Consider the following 22,001-nt stretch of genomic DNA (forward strand, 5'->3'; position numbering starts at 1 on the left):
CTGGGAAGGCTTTCCACTAGATTTTTGGAGTGTGACTGTGGGGATTTGTGCTCATTAAGCCACAAGAGCATTAGTGAAGTCAAGCATTGGTGTCAGTGATGCAGTCAGCGTTCTAGTTCATCCCGAAGATATTCAGTGGAGTTCAGGTGCAGGACACTTGAGTTCTTCCACTCCAACCTTGTCTAATGTCTTGATGGGGCTCACATTGTGTCATGCTGGAACAGGTTTGGGCCTGTTCGTTTACAGCATACAAAGACATTTCCACAAGTTTGTGGAAACAGTTTGAGGAAGATCTTCCTATGGGTGTGATGGTCAGGTGTCCACAAACTTTGGCCACTACATAACATCAGATCAGTTGTAGAGAGGGATCTAGAGCAAGAAAAAGTCATCAGTACAATAGCTGTGTTTCAATATAGTTTTATATTATTATTATTATTGTTGTTATTATTATTATTATTGTCGAAATGGCGCCCCCCAGTGCCTGCGTGGCCATAAATTCTCGCGCATGCGCGTTTCAAACATTCTCAGTACAAAATTGCACGTTTAAAAATAATAATAATAACAATGACAATAATAATTGAGTCTCGCTTTAATTGGCGGTTGAATCAAAAGTTAACGGGTTGTCTAAAACGTATTTGCAGAAAACTATTTTGGAAAGGAAAAAAACAATCGCAAAAAAAGCTGTTTAAGCCTGCCATCACGTGGTTACACAGTACAAATGCATTTCATGTAAATAATTCATAATTCCTGTCAACATTCAGGAAAGACAAGTTGAAGGGAAAAAAATCATATCTTGGAGGTATTTTAACAGCGCGTGAAAATGAATGGATATTAACCGTTAACCATTAACAGAAATCATTTGGGTTAAATTACAAACTCCTCATTGCTCCCTATACTACAGTGCTACATAGGCTACGAATGAATGGAGCACGCGTCATGTGTAGTGCACTACATGTCTAACAGGAAGTGATTTGGGATTTATCCCCTGCTACTGTATTCCGGAAGCGGTATGGCGGTATGGTGGCACGGCCAGCTCTGGAGCTAATGGGCATTAAAACAAAAACAAAACCCACAAAAAATATATATATCAAACTTGACGTTTTATTGAAATCCGCATCAATGTTTTTGTAGCCTGTCTGCAAAAAAAAAGAAGCCATGAATGAAGGCACCCGGGAGTCCACGAGATGCTGTCACTGAGCTAAGGAAGCACTCGCAGCGTGAAAATGTCGTTTTTTAGGCGGAAAGGTAAGGAAGTGGCTCAGTCAAGCATTAGCCGAGTCAACGCACACGCTCACAGGGCTGTTTAGAATGTCTAAGCTATTTATTTATCTATTTTTTAGTTAGTATTGGCTGTGTTTTCACACAAGAAGAAAGAAAGAAAAAAACGCGAGGTGACTGTAAACAGTGTCAGCACTTGCTAGCAACAGTAACAGCTAGCTTTCCTGCTAAGCTGAAGAACGTTAGCATCTTCCCGAATTCATATTCCTCTCCCACGGATAATAATAATTATTATTATTAATAATAATGCCTCATTATATTATATACAAATATGTGGATCTTACAAAATACATACACACCAAAGAGTTAATTCATAAACATATTTATGGTGGATGGGATTTAAAGAAAACCAAAGCACTAGCATTAATCACCACTTCTAAGCCTGTTATCTTTGCAAACGTTTTTTTTTTTTAATTATTATTATTTTTTTTTTATGAACTAACATTTCTGTTCACGCTTTCTTTTTAAATACAGGTCATGTAGACGTTTTCTTTTGCATGTTCTGGCTGATTTTGTGCACACATTTGCAATACAAAGCGCTCTACCCGCCTATCTATAGAGTTTCCTTCCGTCTTCCTTGACTCCTTTTTTATTCCATTACGGTCAAATGTAGGGGAATTTGGGGAATTTGGAGGCCGGGTCAACACTTTGAACTCTTCGTCATGATCTTCAAAACCATTCCTGAACAATTTGTGCAGTGCACCAGGGTGCATTATCCTGCTGAAAGAATCCACTGCCATTAAGGAATACCGTTGCTATGAAGGGGTGCACTTGGTCTGCATCAGTGTTTAGGTAGGTGGTACGTGTCAAAAGTAACATTAAATCTGAATTAAACATGAATGCCAGACTTTCCCATCCGAACATTGCCCAGAGCATCACACTGCCTCTTCCAGCTTGCCTTCTTCCCATAGTGCATCCATCTCTTCCCTAAGTAAATGGTCTGCACTTATATAGTGCTTTACACTGTGTCTCATTCACTCACACACCAGTGTTAGCAGAGCTGCCATGCAAGGCGCTAACTTGCCATCGGGAGCAATTTGGGGTCCGGTGTCTTGACTCTTCAGTATGTGGAGTCATGCGGGCCGGGAATCGAACCGCCAACCCTACGATTAGTGGACGACCCGCTCTACCACCTGAGCCACAGCCGCCCAAGTAAGCAACGCACACGCACCTGGCCGTCCACACGATGTAAAAGAAAACGTGATTCATCAGACCAGGCCACCTTCTTCCATTGCTCCATGTTCCAGTTCTGATGCGCTAACCTTCGCTCCTCGTGAGTATCAATGATCCTTGAGCACCCATGACCCTGTCGCCGGTTCACCGGTTGTCCTTCCTCGGTTCTAACCTATGCATAATGAGAACACCCCACAAGACCTGCCTTTTTGGAGCTGCTCTGACCCAGTTGTCTAACCATCACAATTTGGCCCCTGTCAGAGTCGCTCAGATCCTTACACTTGCCCATTTTTCCAGCTTCCAACATATCAGCTTCGAGAACTGACTGTTCACTTGTTGCTTAATATACTCCACCCCTTGATAGGAGAGAGAGAGAGATCTCGTTGATTGATATGGTGAAGGTTTCTGTGACCTTTACGGAAGGGGTCTCCAGACGTGTCGTTTTTTTTTTCTTCTTGTGATTGTTGACAATAACACAATTCAGGATGTGCTGTTTTTGGAAAATACTCAACTTTGGTGTAGCAGCTCCACTTTGTGTCATGTCGTATCACGCCACCTCGTGGTTGATTATTTTTCTATTAGTGCACACCCAAGTTGTTTTTATCCCTTTCATAATAGCACGTATTACGGCCCCGAAGCGTTTGGATGACCTCGGACGTGACGTGACGCGACATGACGCACTGAGAGTTTCCTTTTTTTTTTCTTTTTTGAGCCAGAAATGTTTTTTTTCCGGTGATGCGGTTTTGAAGCCGCTCCCTTGTCTTTGTTCCTCATGTAGGATCTTAACCACAGTGACTGCACAGTCACAGGCAGGTTTGGGTTTGACCAGTCAAATGTTTCATAACAACATACTAACACACAGACTTGTATGGTGCACGCCACATTGTTGATCAAGTCGTGTTTTCATGACCATTTACGGAAGGTATCCCCGGGCTCGAGCACCTTGGAACAGTCAGAAGTAAAGTTTTCAGACGCGGGGAACTAGATTGTTTTGTGGACATTCCCCGATATTAATTGGATAAAAAAAAAAAGTACGACTTGCCATTCTTTATCTAATAAAATCGGATCGTAATTGTAGTCAGTAACTCCATCATTGATTATTTTCCTATTACATCATAACCCGTTGTTTTATTCCTTACTTACAGTCTGTCCTAGTTGCATCTTGCATCTTAATTTAGTAACAGCTCCCTCCCTGTGAAGTCAAACCTCGTGTGTTCTTTGCCCTACAGCCAAAGGAAAGGAACCAGAGAAAGCGGTCGATCCGAAAGCAGGCCGAGGTGAGTATGCCGTCCGCAGAGAACAAATGTTTGCTTAATATCTCCTCCATCTTTGTCGTTACTTCATAGCCGTCTTTTAGCAGAAGATGATGTGGTATCAGAAGCGATTATTTGGCGATTTTGTTATCCTGCTCTGGACATACCGATATATTTACGAACAGGATGGGGTGGAGAATCAGATAAACGCGATCATGTTTGCTGTGCATGACTGATTTTTATCTTTAAATGAGTTCACCAAGAGCTAGTCAGAGACATGGCCCGAGTTTCTCTAAGGTTACGTATGGTCAGCTTCACACACAAGCACGCATACTCGGTTAAGTTGACATTTAACTCGATGTCCTTTGCTGGTGCACAGTAACGCTCATATCTGCACTTTGCTCATAGTAAGCTCACACGTTTGCTTAAATGGACTTATCAGACCTTTTCAATCAGTATAAACAAGCAAGTTATTTTAGTATGTTAAAAGATTAGTCAGGACACTGTTGGGAGTATCACCTCTCCACAACAACATTGGTACGGCGATGAAACGGACAGCAACAGTTAAAGCTTTCTTGATAGTAAAACACCATATACAACTGTCACAATAAAATTATAACATTTGTACCTTGTAGGCTAGGTAAACAGGATCCATGTAGTTTGAGCTTGTGTTCGTTATACTTTCAACACTCAATTTTATTTTCCTCTCTGATCCCCACCCCAGCAATCTCTGGAGTGTTACCCAACTCCCCCGCGAGGAATCACCATGCCATCCTGGAGGCGGCCGGCCCGAGCCACGTGGCCATCAGCGCCATCTCGGCTAACATGGACTCGTTCGCGCGTGGCCGCACGGCCATCCTCAAAAAGCAGCCCAGCCACATGGAGGCAGCTCACTTCGGAGACCTGGGTACGCACGCCACATACACAATATTCTACAGCGTCTCTTTCAGTTAGTTATAATATATAAAGAATTTAACATTGAGCATTGCGTGATAATGAAGAAGCTGGTGCCGGGAAATACAGTGGTGCTTGAAAGTTTGTGAACCCTTTAGAATTTTCTTTATACCATCATGAGTATGACCTAAAACATCATCAGATTTTCAAACAAGTCCTAAAAGTAGACAAATAGAACCCAGTTAAACAAATGAGACAATAATATCATACTTGGTCATTTATTTATTAAGGAAAATGATCCAATATTTCATATCTGTGAGTGGCAAAAGTATGTGAACCTCTAGGATTAGCAGTTAGTTTGTAGGTGAAATTAGTCAGGTGTTTTCAATCAGTGGGATGACAACCAGGTGTGAGTGAGCGTCCCGTTTTATTTAAAGAACAGGGATCTATCAAACTCTCAAACAAACCATCTCTAAAGAGTTTGGACTCCACCAATCAACAGTCAGAGAGATTGTTTACAAATGGAGGAAATTCAAGGCCGTTGTTCTCTTCCCCAAAAATGATCGACTAACAAAGATCACTCCTAGAGCAAGACGTGTAACAGTCCATGAGGTCACAAAGGAATCCAGGGTAACTTCTAAGCAACTAAAGGCCTCTCTCATGTTGGCTAATGTTTATGTTCATGAGTTCATCAGTTGAACACTGAACAACTATGGTGTGCATGGCAGGGTTGCAACGAGAAAACTGCTGCTCAAAGAACATTGCTGCCCTTCTGCAGTTTGCTAAAGATCACATGGACAAGTCAGAAGGCTATTAGAAAAATGTTTTGTTGAAGGATGAGACCAAAATAGAAATTTTTGGTTAAATGAGAAGCGTTTTGTTTGGAGAAATTAAAACACTGCATTCCAGCATAAGATCCTTATCTCATCTGTGAAACATGCTGGCGGTAGTATCATGGTTTGGGCCTGTTTTGCTGCATCTGGACCAGGGCGACTTGCTGTCATAAACGGAACAATAAATTCTGAATGATACCAGCGAACTCTAAAGGAAAATATCAGAAAATCTGTCTGTGATCTGAATGTCAAGAGAAAGTGGGTCATGCAGCAACACAACGACCCTAAGCACACAAGTCGTTCTACCACAGAATGATTAAAGAAGAATAAAGTTAATGTTTGGGAATGGCCAAGTCAAAGTCCTGACCTTAATCCAATAGAAACGTTGCAAAGACCTGAAGCAAGCGGTTCATATGAGGAAATCTACCAACATCCCAGAGCTGAAGCTGCTCTGTACTGATGAACGGGATAAAATTCCTCCGAGCCGATGTGCAGGACTGATCAACAGTTACTGGAAACGTTTAGATGCAGTTATCGCTACACAAGGGGGTCACACCAGATACTGTACTGAAAGCAAAGGCTCACATACTTTTGCCACTCACAGATATGTAATATTGCATCATTTTCCTCAATAAATAAATGACCAAGTATAATATTTTTGTCTCATTTGTTTAATTGGGTTCTCTTAATCTACTTTAAAGACTCGTGTGAAAATTTGATGATGTTTTAGATCATATTTAGAAATATAGAAAATTCGCAAACTTTCAAGCAAAACTATAGGTTTAAATTAATTTTTAGGTAGCATGTATGTCTACCACTGGTGTACATAGTCAGATAGTGTCTTTCACCATTCGTGGTATCCTTGGCATACTCAGTAAATCCTGACATGGCTGCTTAGATGCATGTTGTTGAACTGGTGTTGCAACGTTGAACAAAGGGGAATCCTAATGTGCCAGACAGCCGTTACTACAGAGAATCGGTCTTTCTCTGGGGAGACGCCCATCACAGTCTAAGCCGTCCCCCAGTCCTCTTCTTGCTCTCCCTGATGTTGCGTGCTTCGAACAACAGAGGCTATTGTAGACACAGCGCTCTCTGTTGCCATTGAGTCAGTCAGGGTTCAACCTCATATGACTTAACCGCCTTGCTGCTGGTGTCCAGCTCTGTCAGCCGTTAAAGGAATTTGCAAGCCCGTTCAAATCTTTTATGTCCATGCCCAGCCCAGTATACAGCATGGAAACTGTTTCACAGTGCAGGTTAGAAGAATGGTAACACGATCCAGGTGTATGGATTACATCATTCGGAAAGCAAGCTGGCGCACGCTCAGGATGTCTGAGTCATATGTGTTTGGGACATGACATTCCTGACTTTTATTGGCAAAAGAAAATTGCCTTATTCTTAATAAAATTTAAAAAAAAAAGGTCAGCACCCAAATGTGTTATAATAATACCAAAGAAGTCAGAATGGTAATGATAGTGGTGGTGGTGATGATAATATTCTCGATATTTTTAACAAGGTAATATTTACTTGTATTTCCACTCGAAGGTTACTCCAGCGTGAACTATCAGACCCAGGAGACACGTTCACGCCTCTCCAAGACCGTGGAGCAGGTGCTCCGTGACCCCGTGGCGCTACCATACTATCTGCACTTCATGGTGACGCGCTCGGCCGAGCACCTGGCACGCTTTTGCCTGGAGGCGGAGAGTTTCCGGTCCACCAGCTGGTCCCGTGTGCGTGCTCACAGCCTCAACTCGGTGAAGCACAGCTCCCTGGCTGAGACCGCCTTGGCGCTGGGCTTCTCGACATCTCCGGACTCGCCGCCAGCTCTCAACGAGTCACCTGGCTTAGATGAAGGGGAATACGAGGACACTTTTACCTCTCAGACGCCTTCCAGCCCGCAGGACGCTAATTCTTATTTCAGAGCGGGACGCCGAGACTCCGTTAATCACGAGGAAGGGTTGAGGCTGAGTCGACGCCCTTCTACTTCCTCGTCATCCTCCAGGACGGGAACTCCGATCAAAGGCCAGGCTGTGAATGCACTCCGCGAGCTGTCCGACAAGCTTATGAAGAGTGAGTACTGAGTGATGGGCACAATGTACATGATAATACTGTCACTTACATAGGGAAAAAAACCCACTCAGGGACATGCTATTATAGGGAAATAATCAACGATGGGGTTGTGTGATGCAGCAAACTAAGTTACTTTTACCATCCCAGAGGTTGATTAATTTCCAATAGTAGCTTGTCCCGAAGTGTTTGATTCCTCTTATAAAGAAAGGCACGTCGTACTTGGCAAAAAAAATACGTGGCAAAAAATGCGAGACTGTGATTAAGCGCTGACACTGGAGACTCCTTCCATAAATGTCTCCTCATGCAGCCCCCTCTGAAACTACTGGATTGTTGTAAATTGCTGTACTGGCTATGCCCGATGCTTGTGCAATGCCTCTGGTTGATTTTCCGTCTCCCTTTAAATTGGCTTTTGCTTTTCTCCCATAGACAGCTCTCTGATCTTCATGTTGGCTTATCCTTTTTAACAACAAATGCAGTCTTTACAGGTGAAACTGAAAGATAAAACCAGATGTGTTCAGTGCGTTTTACCGTTTAAACAATCAACGTAACAGGACACACCTGGCGAACAAGAAACACCTGTCAGCCACTCTCCAGTATTTTCGCTCGCCTAAAAATATTGATACAAAACGTGCTGTGTTTGATGTCTTTGAACACGTCCTCATACCTGTAAATGCCAGGAAATAAAAACGGAAGATTCTGAACTTTCTTTTTATATTCATCTTGCCGTTGCCGTTCCAATAGTTTCGGAGGGGACTGACGGTAAATAACAACACACTTTTTAAAAAATGATTACTCATAGATGATGTGAGCATCCGCCACATCAGAGCTGCTGTTCGAAAAACTAACTCGACACCTTTTGACCAATCAGATTCAAGAGCGCCGTGTTGCAGAGCACGTCATGTTCTTCATTGTCTTTCTACTACGACATTGCGCACGGTTCTTCCAAGCATTTACACGAGCACGACAAACATCTTCTCTCTTAGCAGCTAACGACTCTTCCTGTCTTCAGGGCTTTGATAATAGCGCTCATTTGTGTTTCTGAAGAAAAAAAAATCTTTCATTGCGCTACGGAGAATAAAGCTGTAGGGAAGTCAGCGAGTGGAGCAAGTCAATTGAGCTAAAAGTCATGGCATTAACCTTGCGAGAAGAGGCAGATGCTATCAGCCTAGGGCTTTTAAACAGTCAGCCCCTCAATGTACGAGCATAAAAACTAGCCAACTCTAAATCTACATTAGAACAGGGCTATAAACCGCAGCGTGAAACCATAGTCAAACTGCGCGTCAGCTCTCTCCGTGTCACCTTTGTGAAATTGAAAGTCGTTTTTTTTTTTTCTTCTTCTTTTTTTTTCCCAGGAACGTTTCCCACGCAGCGTTTAATGGCTTTAAAATGAAAATGCTTTGATTTAAGTAGTGTCTTACCAGTGTGATTCGTATATTTATTTCCCCCCCTCCTTTTATTTCACTCTGCATCCCTTTCTCTTTTCCTCTGCCAGGTATAGAGCGGGACGCAGTCAACATTTTTACCAAATACGTGTCTCCAGATGCTTCTAGGCCTATCCCGATCACCGAGCAGATACGAAACGACATTGTTGGTAAGAAAGCCTCGTCCTCTACGTAGTTTTCTACCTCGAGCCTCTACACACTTTTTTTTTTTTTTTTTTAAATAAAGCACAAAAATAATTTTTGTCATGGCAAATATCATTTATCTGGTATTAAAATCCCCAAACAGTTTTGACTATATAATTACTTTGTCAAAGAATAATCATTACATTACTATGTTCTGTGATGCATTGTTTTGTTTTTTTTATCACCATGCAGTGATGAATTATTATTATAATTATGTAATTATCTCTTTTATAGCTAAAATCTGCGGAGAGGATGGTCAGGTGGACCCAAACTGCTTTGTTAATGCACAGTCAGTAGTGTTCACGATAATGGAGCAGCAGTAAGTAACTCTTATTTCACTGCCTTATCCTTCCACCTTTTTTATTTTTTTTCTTCCTCCAAACCTTTGAGATTAGAGTTCGTCCACTACAACCGATAGTTCCAACAATGCGCTATCGGCAAAACCAGTTGATTTGTTGCCCTCTATTTGGCATATTGAAAACTTGTCATTTTTTATTGCAATACAGTTAAAATTAGCATACAGAGCCTTGCGTAACTTGCGTAACCCCCCCCCCCCCCCCCCCCCCCCCCCCCCCGAAGGTTTCCATATTTTGTAGTGTTCCAGCCTGACATTGAAAAGGACATACAAAGTCTGTTATTCGATGTACATTTCAAGGTGAATTATTTATTTATTTTTTAGAATCACGACACAGAACCTAACCAAACATAAGCAGAAATTTGTTGGTTGCGTAAGCATTCATCCTCCGGGCCGATCCTTGGTGGAAAAAGTTTGGCTGTAATCGCAGCTGCAAGTCTAACGGGATACGAGTCAGCTTTGCACATCTGGATCCTGATCATTTGGTTTTTGGAAAATTGCTCAAGCTCTGTCAATGATTAGCAGTTTTCAATTCCTGTCACAGATCCTCAGTTGGAGTGATGTCTGGGCTCCGATTCACACGTTCATGTTCGGGGGCGAATACTTGCGCAACCACAAGTTTAACTTTAAAATTATTGTTTGTAAATATTTTATCTAGAGTTCCCCTTTCTTTTAGTGTGATGGACTATTTTGCGGAGATTCATGAAATAAAATCCGGTTAAGTAAATGTAAAGGGGGGTGGTGTGTGTGTGTGTGTGTGTGTGTGAATACTTACACAAGGCACTGTATACAATAAATCATGAAAGTATAATCATATCTTACCTCACGGACCATACAACAGTTCTCACATGACTAGCCACAAAATGAAAGCTGATGATACATTATTTAAGAATGATATAATAATTAGAGCTATAAATGTAACATTTCATTACCAGCCAAACACACACACACACACATTGCTTAATTACAATTTCAGCACATGATTGTTGAGTTGCTTGTTGCACACATGTTCAAGACATGTTCAAGACACTCTTTTTTTTTTAAACAAAAAAAACAAAACAGATTACCCAAAGCACATTTAATAATCTCCTTCGTCTTCCCCAGGCACTTTAGTGAGTTCTTGCGGAGCCATTATTTTTGCAAGTACCAGATCGAGGTGCTGACCAGCGGTTCTGTGTTCTTGGCAGACATCTTGTTCTGCGAGTCCGCCCTGTTCTACTTCTCCGAGGTGAGCACCCAGTTCATGTTTACATTTTAAACATCGAATTACACCCCAGTACAATTTCTTATTAATTAATTAATTATTTACTTTTTTTTTTTTTAACCACTATAATCATAGTACTTCTCCTTATTATTGCTATTTGGTAAAGACCCCCTCTCCCAGCGTACAGTATTTAATGATGTAAAAGATGCTGAGTATTGAGAAAGATTTAATATAAAAAAAGTGCGAGCATGCAGAAAAGTTGTGCGGAAAAAAAGAAGTTGTTTTTAAAATGTTACTGAAAAGTGCTGAGTGAGTGTTTGGTGTAACGGCTGAATTTGGCTATTGTGTGCAGTACATGGAAAAGGAGGAGGCAGTGAACATCCTGCAGTTCTGGCTGGTGGCGGATAACTTCCAGGTTCAGCTGGCTGCTAAAAAAGGACAATACGATGGACAGGAGGCACAGAATGACGCCATGATCCTTTATGACAAGTAGGACATCTCGGTTACACCAGACATCCTGATGGTTTTTTTACTTTTTGTTTTTTTTTAAATGCCAGCACTTCCTGAAGTGTTTTATTCCTCTTGTACAACAGCAATTTGCCAATGATTTACAATTGTTACTTTATTAAATAATACCTTAATGTGCTTTCTTGCTAGACACACTATTCCATTTCAACACACATTACCTTGAAACGTCCGATTCCACTGATATATTAAAGTACCGGATCTCAAGCACGTGCATGCATTTTGAAAGCCTAACTGAATGTTATTAGTAATTCTATAGTCACCAGTGATTTCAGCCCTCAGTGAACAAATAACAGCTTGGATAACTGTAGCTTGATGAGATTTAACCAACCCCCCGACCCACCCGTGGGTATTTCTTCTAGAGGTCGACCGGTACTAGAGAAAACATACCACTCAAAGTAAAATAGCTCTGAAAATTATTAGTAAAATAAACAGTACTGACTGTACTATAAAAAATTATTGTACTTTTTTTTTTTTTTTAAATAAAACAAATAATACATTTTAACTATTAATAAATATGAAAGTAAATTAAAGACAAACATCCAAACTGAAGAAAAAAAATATATCACTCTAAATAGCAAATAATAATAGAGACATCCCAAATTTAATAAAAAAAAAAAAAAAAAAAAGAACACTTCAAATATCACAACAAAATTTGCCAGGGGTAGTTTTTTTATTTTGCCTCTAGAGGCCGCTCTCGTACTGTATAATGACCAAAGCAGACCCTTCTCAGTCGCTCCTGCGACAGACGAAACCGGGAAAATCTATTGCCGTGAATTTTTTTTCCTCGATAACCGACAGTTCCAGCAGTCAGTTAATGGCGCCGATTGATTGGCAAAACTTTCTTCCTCTGTCTTTATTCCTTTTTATTCCTTTGTAATATTGTACTTCAGTTGAATTCTGTATAGATTTGCAGTCATAGATTAAATGGGTGTATGCTTTTTTCACACTGCTGGGCTACGTGATGGAGTGAAATAAGTGTTACCCGTTTGCAGGTATTTTTCACTCCAAGCCACAAATCCGTTGGGTTTTGGCGACTCGGTTCGGATGGAGATCGAGTCAAATATCTGTCGGGAGGGCGGCCCTCTGCCCGACTGCTTCACCACTCCACTACGTCAGGCCTGGACCACCATGGAGAAGGTCAGTCGGTCAGGACCTCACTAACAGCCGGAGCACAAATTAGTCCCGGTATTTTAGTAAAGCAAATGTGATAGCTCTAGTTTTAGAGATAAAGCGCTTTTATGCTGTTTTAAAAAAATAATAATAAATAAATACATTATTATTAGCTTTTTCTTGTGAGGCAGATTTGCTATCATTAGCAAGCTATCATTAGCAAGCATGCGTGACAATCAAGCGTGACATTAATCAGAATGTATTTCGGATTTGTTGTGACACCTACATAGTGAACTATAGCGTAGAATAAAGTGTTAGTGTTATTTTTAGTTCGGAAAGCCTGTTTAAATAAATATTCCCACTGAAACTCATTCTGTGAAAATAAAATATAAAAAACACCATAGGTGTATTTCTGTGGCGTTGTTGAAATTATCCCTGTTTTCAGCACGTTTTTTTTTATCCCCCTCTCTGTTGTTAACCCCAGGTCTACTTGCCAGGCTTCCTATCCAGTGACCTGTACTACAAATACTTGAGCGACCTCATCAATTCCGTACGGGCGGACGAGTTCATCGTGGGAAACTCTGCGGCATCGGGTCACGGCGCGGCCGCGGACAACGAACGCAGCTCCGCCAACTCGGACGGGTCGCAGACCCAGGTGACCTTTCAGCCACATGCTTGATCAGATCGCTTCGCTCTCATTGGCCGGCCTTGGCTTATGGCATTTCTGTAAGCCGTGATGACATTTTGTTCACGGCAGAGGAGAGGGCCTTGTGTAAATGTTACTACGGTACAAGGGTAATTGATAACGGGAACTCAAGAAGTAGCTTTCTATCTGACAGTTGTTTGCCCAGTGGGCTCTTTATGATCTCCAGCGGAGCTCCAGGTACATAGTGAGAAATTGTATTGCTGCTGTACTTACAAGGCTTTAGAAGTGTACGGTATTTTACCAAGTCATGAAGTCATTAACTAGTTAACGCAATGCTCCAGTCCCATGTTGTGCTTGCCTGGAATTCCAATTAGCTCGGCTAAAAAGTGGCCGCTAAGGTAATTGAACTCAAAAGCATGACTAATTAAGTGCATTAATATAATAAACATTGGAAAATAAGTGAGCACTTGTATCCCTAGGCATAGTGGTTATCTTCTCCTGATAACGAAGCACGCCTTGATGTGCCTTCTGTGGTGTTCTCTAATTGCACATAAAGACATTATTGGAGTCTGCGTAGCTCTTTGTTTCCACGCTAAGATGTGCTAATTTACATCATATCCAGAAAAGAGTAGCACGCGCCGCATCGTCGGATGAAAAACTGACAACCCCGATACATTTATTTGTTTTTCTGACGCAGCAGGGCTCCAAAAAAGCGGCGGTGAAAATCCTGAAGAACTTTGACGAGGCGATAACCGTGGACATTGCCAGTCTGGACCCCGAGTCTCTGTATCAGAGACCGTACGCTGGGTGAGTTTCAGTGTCTGACAGTCGTTTATTTCAATGCCGCCTCCATTTAGAGTATTCCCTTTTCGTAGGTGGTTTGACATGAATTGTTGATCGTGTCGTGTAATGTTAGGGGTTATTAATAATATGAAAAAATGTTAAAAACCAGGTGCAGAGATGTGTATATAATTATACATTCGCTCCAAAATTATCCGATGGGTATAAAGGGTTACGAAAACAATTCATCAGACTTTTATCAGACAATAGATATTCAGTATGTTCAGAATGAAGCCTTGTTCAGTCAAAGCAGTTTTGCTGACGTTTTTATCCATTAAGAGATACTGTCTCGTCTTCCGTTCAGAAGAATGACCTTCGGCAAAGTCAACGAGCTGGGCCAGTTTATTCGGGAAGCCGAGCCAGAACCGGACGTCAAGAAATCAAAGGGTATGAAGAAATGCACAACACCATGATCGTGAAACCAAAGCTTGTTCATATCGAGTCCAGTTTATAAACGAGGACCGTCTGTCTTTCAGTCCCGTATGTCTGCGCGTCTTATCTGATACGCACGCCGGCACGCGCATTGCGCTGCACGCCGGGTGAATCGGCTCTCGACTCATGCTGAAGTGCTCTTCAGGCCTGTGTTTGAGTGACTTGAAGTGTGTGTTGCCATGGCAATGAGAAGACTGTGATTTGCTGTGATTACGATGAAGATGAAAGCAGAAATCTTTTGCGCGCTCTCTCTCCTTCTCTCTCTCTCTCTCTCTCTCTCTCTCTCTCTCTCGTTGTTTCCCCCACTCTCATTCTTTGTCACGTTTCTGTGCTTTGGATAACAGTTTTTTGAGATCGACACAAAATGTAATTCTGAGCCGCTGAAGCGCAGCGTGGCCACTCGGGCGTTTTCTGTCCGTCTGGTACACAATCTGAGTTCACCACTTCTGATCCTACAGTAGAATTCATACTGGATCCAGACACTGTTGTGGAACCAAGGGCAGCTCAAACCGCTCTCTCTCTCTCTCTCTCTCTCTCTCTCTCTCTCTCTCTCTCTCTCTCTCTCTCTCTCTACTAGGTTCAATGTTTTCCCAAGCAATGAAGAAATGGGTGCAAGGAGAAACAGACGAGGTGAGCGTGTGAAATATTGCGACTGAAGCTTATTAAATGAAATAAAACTGAAAGAAGCCAGAAATTGTGATGGTTTAAAATGCAAATATTCCTGTAGTTCTGGTTAAATGTGACATAATTTGCACATTGTGTGTATATTGTTTAACGGTCATATTTGTATTTCTGTGACATTTTTAGGCTCAGGAGGAAATGGCCTGGAAGATCGCCAAGATGATAGTCAATGACGTCATGCAGCAGGGGCAGCAGGAGAGTCCGTTACCAACATCCAGTCAGGTACAATAAGGGTTGCACTGAGTTCTTTGTACAGCAGGGATTCATCGGATAATTTTATATGTATGGCGAAACCTTTTCACGTGATCAAATTTGGCCATCTAGTCCACAGGACACAATAATAAGCGAGTTCACACGAATGAACCGGTTCAAAAGTTTACACACGCTTGAATCTTAATACCGCATGCTGTTTCTTGGACGATCGACGACCGTTTTTTACGTTCCGTGATAGTTGTTCCCAGTCCCACTGTTCTTCAGAAAAGCCCCTGCGCATTCTTTGGTTTTCCAGCATCTTCTGCATATTTGACCCCCTTTTCCAACAAAGGTGCAAACATTCACTGATGCTCAAGAAGGCACCACGATACAGTAAGAGCCAGGGGTGGGGTGTAAACTTTTGAACTGGATGATCAGTGTAAATTGTTATTTTGTTTAAAGGTCTTTTATTGTTGTCGTTGTTGTTTTTTCCTTTAGTACTGTCTTCCAGAAGCTACATAAGATATTTACATGTTTCCCAGAAGGCAAAACTAAACAATCACTTAACCATGAATCTGTGCTGTCTTTTAGCTATGACTTTGTGCGCTGATGAAGAGGGAAGACTCGCTTCTGCTCTCAGCATCCCCGCTGCTGCCGTCAGAGCCAGAGATCTGGAGAAAAAAACTGCACACAGCGGTTCCCCAACGCCGAGTTATGTAATAATTAAGCTAAAACTAAAAAGTGCTGCAGTTCCACAACCTTCTCTGAAGTCGTGTGTGTGTGTGAGAGAGTGAGTGTGTGTGTGTCAGGAACACGTGTATGTACACTTGGGGTCATGTGACCAACATTTCAAGCATTATGAAGGTTTTATTTTAACCTAAAATGAGGAGCCCCCACCCCCCGCGAAAAAAAAGCAAGCATGAATGGAACCAGTTGTACGAGAGAGACGGACTTCCAGAACAAAATCCCAAATGGACAATAGGGACAATGAGATGAAAACGGAGACAAAACGAGTTGTGCTGTTAACCATGCCAAGCGCATAAAAACCTGAACAAAGTCACTATAAAGCCCGGGTTACTCCAATCCCTTACCATTTCTTATCTTCCCTTATAAGCTTTCCTCCATTTTTACGAGGACGGTTACAAAGAGCCGTGTCTCTTTCATTCTTTTAAAAAAAAATTATAGTGCAAAGAGTTCCCTGTGGTGGCTATGTACAGTTTTATTTGCAGGCGTGTACGCATCGCTGCGCCGTTAAATCGGACGACGACAGCAGGATTTTATCACCGAGTTTCCGAGAAGCTGAACGGACCAATACGTTGTTAAAGTTTAAATTGATTTAAACTGACGGTTTAAGCTGCGGTTTAAACTCCTCCCCTCCATGTCAACTCCAGAATCGGCTCTTTCTCTGTAGTCTTACTCCAACATGGACAAGTACTAGTGTAATGTTAAACCCCACCCACATCTCCAGTCTATGATGATGTAGATTTCTGGTTTCGATTAATGTAACTTTTTTTTATGGTGAGTGTCTGTTTGTTATTCTTTCTTTTCTTTCGTTTTTTTTTTTTTTTCCTTTTTTTTTTTAACGAGTTGTCAAATGTGTGTGTCTAAGCGAATTCCAGTGATGCCTGTTCTTTGGGAATAGCGTACTCTGAACACGCGACGATACTGCTTCGGACCTCGTCGAGATGTGGAGAAGAACCAGAAACAGATGGACTTTTGGTACTATGTACCATTATTATGTTTTCTGACATGTATGTGTAATCTATAATATATTTAAATTGTGTTTGATTTAAATACATATATTATTGAAACGTCGCTGTATTCTTTTATTGGTAAATCAGGTACTTTATTCGGAACACCCGTACCCTTGTACATTCATGCAAATATCCAGTCAGCCAATCATGTGGCGGCAGTGCACTGCATGAGATCATGCAGATACACATCAAGAGCTTCAGTTAATGTTCACATCGAGTATCATGTCAGTGACTTGGACAATTGAAGATTGGCGGGCCTTGGATGACAGGAGTGGAACCCATTCGGCTCAAGAGTTGACGTTGTGCTCTTTGAGACGCTTTTCTGCTCACCACGGTCGTAAACGGTGGTTATTCAGTCCCTCGAGGATTTTGCAGTCGCAGAAATTAATGCAAGATCAAAGAATTTTTTTTCTAAATTACCATAGATTTGGGCCAAGATGCATCGTGTGATGTCATCACAGTGCTCCATGTGACATCGGCTCGACGTGTGTTCAACAAAAGATCCGTTCAATTCATGTGTGTCAAACATGAGTACATCTAAAAGGTCTCGTTTACCAACAGTCATCACTGCAAAAGATTTCGTGCAGTCGCAATTTTGCAAAAATAGTCGCAGCAAAATTGAGCATTTTTGGAAATCCTGTATGCACTGGTTATCTGAGTTACCGTTGCCTTCCTGTCAGCTCGAATCAATCCATCCATTCCCCTCTGACCTCCCTCATCGACAAGGTGTTTCCACCCATAAAACGGCGACTTGCTGGATTTGTTGTTTGTTTTTTTCACCCCATGACTGGTGTGTGTGTGTGTGTGTGTGTGTGTGTGTGTGTGTGTGTGTGTGTGTGAAATTCCCAGCAGACCACCGGTTTCTGAAACAACTGAACCATACTCAAACCATCTGGCACCAACAACCATACTACACTCAAAGTCATGAACACCTAATGTCTGAGTTGAACGTTAACTGATGTTCTTGAATTCTTCAATCTGCATGAGTGCAGATTGCAAATGCACTGCTGCCATTTGATTGGCTGATTGCACGCATGAACAGGTGTACAATGTCAACTTCAGCTACATCACATTCACGAAGATATTATGTGGAAAAGAGTAAGGCAATCCACATGCATCATGGAAAGAAAAAACGGAGTGCGTATGAATCTTTGTATCATCCTTACTGTGAAGATGAACGATAGAACAGAAAATGTCCAATAGAGGGCAGTAGCACCCTTTTCTATTGGAAATACTTCCCCCATCTCCTCCTGATTGAACGTATAAACAGCACTCAGAATTACCAACAGTTAACGACTCGTATTATTCCGCAGCTGCAATAATTAATTCTCACTGTCGTTGAAGACAAGAACAGAAACGCCATTTTGACATGTTGCACCCAAAATTTGCAGTGACGGCTTTATTATTTGTGTGTGCCAACAAGTTAAATTTAGAAACTTATATAATGAGAGGACAATGTCATTGGCTGTGTCCCAAATCATACACTACAGTACTGGTTAAGCACATGTACTGCATTGATTCTCAAAGGGAAGGCTGGGTGTTGACATTTACACATTAACAAGATTTGAAACAACAATGGATGCACAGTGGCAAGGAAAAACTCCCTGAGACGCCATGAGGAAGGAACCGGACTCATGTTCTTCTGTGCGACTCATAATCCCTCATTACTCTTGTACAAAAGTCAAACAGAACTAAATGTGTCGAAAGGGTGTTAAGTCCTGGGGTGCGCACAGGACAGACTTTATGATTCCACCAGCAGTTCTTGGGTACACATGAAGGGTCCGGGTGAGATTATCCACTGATGCAAAGATGAGGGTATAAACTGTTTTTGTGGAGCGCAAACCTTTAGAGTGTCCATGTAGGAGCAGGAGAAAGCACAGAAGCAGGGCATCATGATGAATCAGCCAGAGCAGTCGAAGTGTATCAGGGATACATCACCAGTACTCAATACTCCTTGCCCTAATACATGGGTTCTCAAACCTGTCCTGGAGGACTGCACATTTTGTCTGTCTCCCTTATCTGACACACCCAATCCAAGTCTTGCAGTCTGTACTAATGAGCTGATGAGTTGAATTAGGTGTGTTAGATAAGGGAGACCTCCAGGACAGGTTTAAGAAGCACTGCCCTAATAAATACTCGCATTTGACAGCAGACTCGTACCTTTGGTGTTTTGAAAGCCTATTTAGTGCGCTAGAATGCGGTTTGGAGGGTTGCCATTGAAAAGATCTTGAGGCGACGCCCACCGGCAGCTGACGCGCGTAAAGCGGCGCGCACACGCACGCACGCACGCACACACGCACACACGCTCAGACGCACACGCGCGCCCTGGAGAGGCGCTCCGTAACCGTTCACTACTGTTTACGCCTCGTGTGACAGCTGGGCAGCTTTCAGAGCTCTGGAAAAGACCGATCTGTTTCATCTCGCGTTTGTGTTTTGAATCATGTGCACTTGCTGTGACTGACAGTGCGCGCGTCCTGCTGGAATACCGCGTCCTAGAAGTAGCGCATGCATGTTGGGATTTACTCCACTGACGTTTGCCTAAACTTCGTGGCGCGCACCTTGCACATCCGCGTCCTCTTTCTTTCTTTTTAAATTTTTTTTTCTTCTTTTTGACCGGATTAAAGGCTAATATTGGTTCCCAAAAGGTCTTTATGTTCGTTTCCACGTATAGCGCGCGCACTCCAGATGCATGTACTGTTTGACCGGGACAGGAAAGAAGCCGCGGTTGGCACCGGCACCATGTTCAGCTGTGTGGGCTGCTTCTGGCTGCTGCTGTCCGCCGCGCTCGTTGCGCTCTGCAGCTTCAGCTTCATCTCTCCAGCGTGGATCGTGAAGGAGCAGCAGCACGACAGGAGCGGCCACTCGGTCAGTTTCGGCCTGCTCTGGCACTGCTCCGAGTCTCTGGACCATATGTACACATGCTACGCGTTTGGCGGCATTGGGAGGTTTGCCGAGATTCCCTCCAGCTCCTGGCAGGTGATGATGAAACTACTACTTTTACTACTTCTACTACTACTTATACCACTATTACAATAACAACAAGTACTAATAATAATAACATCAATAATAACAATCAAATTATTACATAATAACTTGCATACTTAGTGGGCATACTTGTACTACTACTAATAATAATAATAAGAAGAAGAAGGAAATCAAAAAGCACCTTCAGTGCTTGGACCCCTAATAACAACAATAACAACGTACACGTAAGGGTGGGCAGTATGACAAAAAAAATCAATCATGACGTTTGCCTCACACCTCCAGGTTTGGGGGTTTGAATCCCGCCTCCATCGTGCGTGCGATGAGTTTGCGTGTTCTCCCCGTGCTTCAGGGGTTTCTTCCGGGTACTCCGGTTTCCTCCAAAAGTACAAAGCCATGCGTTGTAGGCTGATTGGCGGTTTTAAATTGTCCGTAGTGTGTGTGATGGGTTGGCACCCCGTCCAGGGTGTCCCCCGCCTTGTACCCCATGTCCCCTGGGATAGGCTCCAGACTCCCCGTGACCCTGTGTAGGATAAGCGGTGCAGAAAATGAATGGATTTAGATCCTAATGAGCCAACCAAAAGCGACAGTGCGATGACCTCAAGAGGAAAGAACCCATCCACTTCTGGGTGACACCGGGCAGTGAGAATATAAATCATTACAGTATACAGGTGTAGAAGAGTAAAATCGATCAGTACCGAGTGTGATCAGTCTGAACAGACTGTGGATAAAGACTCCTGGGATGAGTGCAGGACAGTGTTGAAGAGTGTTGTACAAGTCAAGAGTATCCAGGTGAGATTATTCTCTGAAGCAAGGCTGAAACTTGGCTGGAAACTCTTTTGAGGACGTGCGGATCTTGATAATGTTCTTGTGGGACCCTTTTTAGAGGAACGGACGGGGAATCAGAAACGCACTCAACACATTATTGAGTTTTCACTTTGCAATAGTGTTTTGGTGACTTTCCACTGATTTACTGATTTACCGGCACATTTTTGTGTAATATATCCTGAGCAAAAGCACCTTAGCGTTAATTGCTTTTATAGTACTTATATAAAATCAGACTGAGAGACGAGTCCGGTCGCCACACGACAAGTGCTGAGACTAAAGTTGAAACCAAACCTACAAACCCTACCGACTGTACATCATCACTCATCACTGAGATGGTACCCTCAAGGGTAGATCGTTTGTATCTTTTATATATCATTCAGCAAGGAAAAAGGGGTGTTTTGTGCCTTTTAAACTCATCTAAGAGATATAATTACACCCTAAGGAGTAATACTACCCTGTATACAATATAAAAGGATACACAGTACACTGATACAGTATAGCAGATTGTACGTCTCCCGAGAGTCAAGAATGACACAAAGTGAGGGTATTTAACAGGGAAAACGCAAGCTCGATACTTTCTTTTGGTACAAAATAACATCTATTTTATTATTATTACCTCTTAAAGTGAGTAACCACTGACATACTGTATAAAAGCACTGATACCTGACAATATTGGTGATATTAAGAAAAGTTTATATTTTGCGATATTGATATAATATCTTTATGTCGGCCAGCCGTAATTGCACCATTTATTAAAAGTGCAATATAAGCAGGCACAACAATACTGTAACAATATAAACTAAAAGTAAAAAAGTAAGCGAAAGGCAAGTAAAGAGTTCAATGATGTGACGGGGCATGCTGTTATAGGAAAATAAACGATGTTTGACGCGGCCCAGCGCAAAGCAGCGTTCGTTACCACCCTGAGGTATTGTATTCCTCTGATACGACAACAATTTGGCAACATTTACAAATGATATTTATTAAAAGAACATTTTATTCCATGCTTTTTATCTGTTTATAGGTACAGTTAATGTTGTGGATCGTAAAGAAGACAAGTTCTTGTTATCATGTACGTAATAGCGGCTGTAAACGGTAAAAATCTCTTAAAGTTAATGAGAAAAATAAAAAATCCATCCATCTACTATACCGCTTATCCTTTTCAGGAACCTGGAGCCTATTCCAGGGAACATTGGGCACAAGGCGGGGTACACCCTGGACAGGGTGCCAATCCATCGCAGGGCACAATCGCACATTCACACACCCATTCACACACTACGGACACTTTAGACACGCCAATCAGCCTACAATGCATGTCTTTGGACTGGG

The 22,001-nt window shown here is 42.2% G+C and overlaps 2 protein-coding genes across 7 annotated transcripts in view; both read left to right on the forward strand.

Moving 5' to 3' along the window:
* Positions 1 to 979: 979 nt before the first annotated feature.
* akap10 (A kinase (PRKA) anchor protein 10) lies at positions 980 to 16,922 on the forward strand. Of its 5 annotated transcripts, XM_047151972.2 has the most exons (16): positions 981 to 1,245; positions 1,892 to 2,070; positions 3,681 to 3,728; positions 4,429 to 4,611; positions 6,974 to 7,498; positions 8,991 to 9,089; positions 9,358 to 9,442; positions 10,583 to 10,706; positions 11,035 to 11,171; positions 12,203 to 12,347; positions 12,805 to 12,975; positions 13,664 to 13,773; positions 14,111 to 14,193; positions 14,816 to 14,868; positions 15,046 to 15,141; positions 15,703 to 16,922. In XM_047151972.2, exons 4-16 carry the CDS (start codon positions 4,530 to 4,532, stop codon positions 15,706 to 15,708), a joined length of 1,716 nt encoding a protein of 571 aa, XP_047007928.1. In that variant the 5' UTR covers positions 981 to 1,245; positions 1,892 to 2,070; positions 3,681 to 3,728; positions 4,429 to 4,529; the 3' UTR covers positions 15,709 to 16,922. The 5 variants fall into 5 exon arrangements, with proteins under 5 accessions (XP_017315840.1, XP_047007928.1, XP_017315838.1 ...); XM_017460351.3 differs by lacking the exon at positions 1,892 to 2,070 and having other exon boundaries at positions 980 to 1,245; positions 14,114 to 14,193; XM_017460349.3 differs by lacking the exon at positions 1,892 to 2,070.
* Positions 16,923 to 19,056: 2,134 nt separating this feature from the next.
* LOC108260420 (LHFPL tetraspan subfamily member 7 protein) overlaps positions 19,057 to 22,001 on the forward strand; it is a 132,709-nt gene continuing 129,764 nt past the window's right edge. The window contains exon 1 of one of the 2 annotated variants that reach the window (XM_017460707.3): positions 19,057 to 19,841. In XM_017460707.3, coding sequence (XP_017316196.1) covers positions 19,551 to 19,841 — 291 coding nt within the window. In that variant the 5' untranslated portion in view covers positions 19,057 to 19,550. The remainder of the gene's footprint in view (positions 19,842 to 22,001) is intronic. The other variant, XM_053677061.1, reaches the window with a different exon arrangement.

The sequence above is a fragment of the Ictalurus punctatus genome, chromosome 28, assembly GCF_001660625.3.
Source record: "Ictalurus punctatus breed USDA103 chromosome 28, Coco_2.0, whole genome shotgun sequence".
Taxonomy (NCBI): Eukaryota; Metazoa; Chordata; class Actinopteri; order Siluriformes; family Ictaluridae; genus Ictalurus; species Ictalurus punctatus.

What these genes read in the sequence shown, in the direction of transcription:
- akap10 (XM_017460349.3), top strand. Translation starts at nt 1,224, where the DNA reads ATGTCGTTTTTTAGGCGGAAAG. An exon ending in AGCTCACTTCGGAGACCTGG is followed by an intron (nt 4,612 to 6,973) that starts GTACGCACGCCA and finishes TTCCACTCGAAG; the next exon opens with GTTACTCCAGCGTGAACTAT. An exon ending in GATACGAAACGACATTGTTG is followed by an intron (nt 9,090 to 9,357) that starts GTAAGAAAGCCT and finishes TCTCTTTTATAG; the next exon opens with CTAAAATCTGCGGAGAGGAT.